This window comes from Nicotiana tabacum, chromosome 6 (assembly GCF_000715075.1).
Source record: "Nicotiana tabacum cultivar K326 chromosome 6, ASM71507v2, whole genome shotgun sequence".
In the NCBI taxonomy this organism is placed as follows: Eukaryota; Viridiplantae; Streptophyta; class Magnoliopsida; order Solanales; family Solanaceae; genus Nicotiana; species Nicotiana tabacum.
Window position 1 is genome coordinate 122,249,090 of NC_134085.1, and position 5,038 is coordinate 122,254,127.

The 5,038-nt window shown below is 40.4% G+C and overlaps 1 protein-coding gene across 1 annotated transcript; it reads left to right on the plus strand.

Moving 5' to 3' along the window:
* The first annotated feature begins 1,947 nt into the window (after nt 1-1,947).
* Nucleotides 1,948-4,730, plus strand: LOC107820633 (subtilisin-like protease SBT1.3). Its single transcript, XM_016646947.2, has one exon. The coding sequence runs from the start codon at nt 2,180-2,182 to the stop codon at nt 4,517-4,519; it is 2,340 nt and encodes a 779-aa protein (XP_016502433.1). The 5' UTR covers nt 1,948-2,179; the 3' UTR covers nt 4,520-4,730.
* The last annotated feature ends 308 nt before the right edge of the window (nt 4,731-5,038 follow it).

Genomic DNA, 5,038 nt, shown 5'->3' on the forward strand with positions numbered 1-5,038 from the left:
ATACACTCGTCACCTTGCATATACGCTGCTTTCCCACAGAATACACATAACAAATAAGTCAACTAGTCCTAATTCCATCAAGTCAAGGTTAGACACCGCACTTACCTTACTCCGCAACTCAAAGCATAACCATGGTCTTTCCTTTAGAATTAGCCTCCAAACTAATCAAATCGAGACACATATAGTTCAAATAATTTAATTTAGCCTTTAGAAACTACCCACGAGTAAAAGAGATTCAATCTTTAATGATTTTGGGAAAAGTCAACCCCGGACCCGGTTGGTCAAAACTCGAGATTTGGACTAAACCAATTACCCATTCACCCTCGATCCTGGTTATGTAATTAATTTTGAAACCCGACCTCAATTTGAGGTCTAAATCTCAATTTCTACTTAAATCACTAATTTCTATCGTGAAAAAGCATAAATTAAAGGTTAAAATCAATGCGTGTTTATGGAAATAAAATGAAATAAGTTAAAATCTACTTACCTATGAAGTTGGGATGGAAAACCTCTTCAAAATCGCCTTCAGGCCAAGCTCAAACTTGGAAATGGTGAAAAATGACTCAAATCTCAACTTTAGAGTGTTTAAATCACTGGGCGTTAGGTGTTCTTCGCGTACGCGAGATACTCTTCGCGTTCGCTGAGGCTTAGTCCCCCCAACCTTCGCGTTCGCGATCCAAGGATCGCTTTCGCGAAGAATATCAGACAAATTCCTCCTAGATCCCTATAACCCTACACATTCGCGAGTGGACGAACGCGTTCGCGAATGGTAAGCCCCCCACTACTTTGCGTTCGCGATCGTGTCCTTGTATTCGCGAAGAACGATTCCGCCCCAGTCCCATTTTCCCCTTTGCGATCGCGAGATTACCTTCACGTTCGCGAAGCACAAAGCTTCAGACACCAGAAACAGCTGTAACCAGCTATCTCTTACGTCCAAAAATGATCTGTAGCCTATCCGAAACTCACCGGAGCCCCTCAGGCTCCAAACTAAACATACACACAAGTGTAATAACTTCATAAGAACTCGCTCGTGCGATCCAAACACTAAAATAATACCTAGAACCATGAAAAATGCGTGAAAATTTCAAAGAAACTCAAGAACTTCAAAAATCACCACCACGCGTCCGAATCCTATCAAACCAACTCCGATTTGCACCATTTTACAGACAAGTTTTAAATAGAAAAATGAACCTATACCAAGTCCCGGATCCAAAGTCCGAATCCGATAGCCATAAACTCAACCTACAACCAAACCTAAGAATTTTTCAAACTTTCAAATTACTAGCTTTTGGCAAAACAAGTCAAATCAAGTTAGGAACTTCCAAATTTAATTCCGGGTATATGCCCATTTCTAAAATCACGATACGGATCCTCCGGGATCGTTAAAATACCGATCCAAGGTCGTTTACACAAAATATTGATCGTAGTCAACTCAAGTTGTTTTTAAAGCAAAAAACCATATTTTCTTCAAATTTTCACATAAATTCTTTTCGGAAAAAGACGCGAACTACGCAAGCAAATTGACAAACACTAAATGGAGCTAATAAAGGTCTCGAACCACAGGAATAAGAGCTACTACTCAAAATGACCCATCGGGTCGTCATATTTTGTAATCGAAATTGGAATTTCTGGTCAGCTCATTACTATTGGAAAACCATACGAAAATTATAACAAGTTGTAGTTTTTCTCCCGCCAGTATGATTAAAAAAATAGATTTTAGAATATTGGTGAAAATTTATACAATTTGACTCATGAAAAACGAAACACAATAGCTAATTTGCAACGGAGATGGTATGTGATATGAAAAACCTTGCACAATTTTATTACTTAATCCTAATTAATACATAATCTCAACTCAATTTTATTGCTGCAGTAACATGATAAAATAATACATTTTGATGCAAATATATAGTATGATAGGACATTTTTTATAAATCATGGCAAGTCATGGACCATAACTATTTAACTTTAGCCCACCTCAGCCAGCTCTCACTTCTCAATAAAAACGATACATTCATGAAAACAACCACCTTCTTTATTACCTGCACAAGGAGACATCTTAAAGGACCACCTTTTCTGCAACAATGTTCAATACCTAACACACCGACGGACTCTTAGAAACATTACTCATATATCTTTCTTCTCCATTCTCCCCCATTCTCCTCCTCTTTCCGAGAGAATGGCTGGAATACTAGTGAAATGTTTATTTTTCTTTGTATCACTATGTCTTGGCTTCAGCCTAGCCGTATGTACAACTAGTAATATCCAAAACATAAAGAAAACGTACATCATCCAAATGGATAAATGGGCAAAACCAGATGTATTCATTGACCATGTGAAATGGTACTCATCACTAGTAAAATCAGTACTATCATCAAGAACAGAGAAAGAAACTGCAGGGGATGAACAAGAGAGAATTCTTTACAGCTACCAGACTGCTTTTCATGGAGTTGCTGCTCACCTCAGTGAAGAAGAAGTAAGTAAACTACAAAAACAACCTGGCGTTTTAGCTGTTTTTCCTGAGACTAAATATCAGTTACATACAACTAGAAGTCCTCTGTTCCTTGGCCTTGACCGAGAGGACAGCAGCAAGTTGTGGTCTGATAAATTAGCAGACCACAATGTAATTGTAGGTGTGCTTGACACTGGAATTTGGCCAGAAAGCCCAAGCTTCAATGATACCGGCATGACACCCATTCCAGCTCACTGGAAAGGTGCATGTGAAACAGGACGTGGTTTTGAAAAACATCACTGCAGTAAAAAAATTATTGGTGCTAGAATATTTTACCGTGGGTATGAAGCAGCATCAGGTAAAATAAATGAAAGAGGTGAGTACAAATCAGCACGAGATCAAGATGGACATGGCACTCATACTGCTGGAACAGTTGCTGGCTCTGTAGTCCGCGGCGCCAATCTTTTGGGCTATGCCTATGGCACTGCGCGAGGAATGGCTCCAGGTGCAAGGGTTGCAGCTTACAAGGTTTGCTGGGTGGGTGGGTGTTTCAGCTCAGATATACTTTCTGCAGTTGATCAAGCTGTTGCGGATGGAGTTAATGTTCTTTCCATCTCATTAGGTGGTGGTGTTTCGTCTTATAATCGTGACAGTTTGTCAATTGCAGCGTTTGGGGCTATGGAAAAAGGGGTATTTGTTTCATGCTCGGCAGGAAATGGTGGGCCTGATCCAATTAGTCTTACAAATGTTTCGCCATGGATTACCACAGTAGGAGCCAGCACTATGGACAGAGATTTTCCAGCAACAGTTAAGCTCGGGACAGGTAAAGTTATAACTGGAGCTTCACTTTATAAAGGTAGGAGGAATCTTTCAACGGAAAAACAGTATAGTTTAATTTACTTGGGAAATAATTCGAGCAGCCCCATGCCGAGTTCATTGTGTTTAGAGGGTACTTTAGATGGTGCGGAAGTTGCTGGGAAAATTGTGATATGTGACAGAGGAATTAGTCCTCGGGTTCAAAAGGGGCAAGTAGTGAAAGATGCTGGAGGTGTAGGAATGATATTGACAAACACTGCAGCTAATGGGGAAGAGCTGGTTGCGGATAGTCACCTTCTTCCGGCAGTAGCAGTTGGTGAAAGAGAAGGAAGAGCAATCAAGCATTACGCTTCAGCTCGAAATGCCACTGCCACTTTGAAATTTCTTGGTACTAAATTAGGGATCAGGCCTTCTCCAGTGGTTGCTGCATTTTCGTCGAGAGGACCTAATTTCCTAACACTGGAGATTCTAAAGCCAGATATGGTGGCACCAGGTGTGAATATTCTTGCAGCTTGGACTGGTGCATTAGGTCCATCTAGTTTGCCAACCGATCAACGAAGGACGAATTTCAACATATTGTCTGGAACTTCAATGTCATGTCCACATGTAAGTGGCATTGCTGCTTTGCTCAAGGCTAGGCATCCGGATTGGAGTCCTGCAGCTATTAAATCTGCACTCATGACAACAGCTTATGTGCACGATAACACTTGCAACTCTCTAAAAGATTCCTCGACAGCTACGCCTTCGACCCCATATGATCATGGTGCAGGACACATAAATCCACGGAAAGCTGTTGACCCTGGTTTGGTTTATGACATAGGGGCGCAGGATTACTTCGAATTCCTATGCACACAACAACTCAGCCCTTCACAGCTAATGGTTTTTGGAAAGTTCTCCAACAGAACTTGCCATCACTCGCTTGCTAATCCAGGGGACTTGAACTACCCCGCCATTTCTGCAGTTTTTCCTGAAGACGCAAAAGTTTCGACGCTGACGCTTCACAGAACAGTCACCAATGTGGCTTCTCCAATATCAAATTACCATGTTAGAGTCTCATCGTTCGAAGGTGCAGTCGTGAAGGTTGAGCCATCAAGATTGAATTTCACCAGCAAACACCAGAAACTATCTTACAAGGTGATTTTCGAGACAAAATCTCGTCTAAAAGCACCTGAATTTGGATCCCTGATTTGGAAAGATGGGACACACAAAGTAAGAAGCACAATTGTGATCACATGGCTAGCATCAATTTAGTTCAGCTTGCCATTTATTAACTAGCATTTTGTTTGCGGAGGATAATAAAAAACATGTTGCGGCAAAGTCCCTGTGTTTTCAGCAGTTGTTTTCAGTAGAAAATAGTTTCTTTTGTTCATTACTAGCTACTACTTATATTGCCAAATTACTTGTGGCAACTATTAAAAAGATGAATTTGGCAATACGAGTCAAGAAAATGTCCAGCTTCAGTTCATTCAAGTTTTGCATTGTCTTCACGCTGTTCTATTAAATCAGACAAATCTTTGTTCACCAATTGGAGACTATCTGGATAAAGGAAACCTGGTGATGAACCCTTGTTTTCTTTAATCAATTATATGCATAATGCATCTCTATTTGCAGGAGCCAAATGGAGAGGGGACAAGCAAGAATAATCATGCAGAACAGAGCGAATTATGAGCATAAAGTTGCCTAATTTAAATAAGGAATAACTTAAAACTTAAGACAAACAATTAGTGTGGGACAAATACGTGGTAGAATAGTTAAGAAACTCTTGTCCAA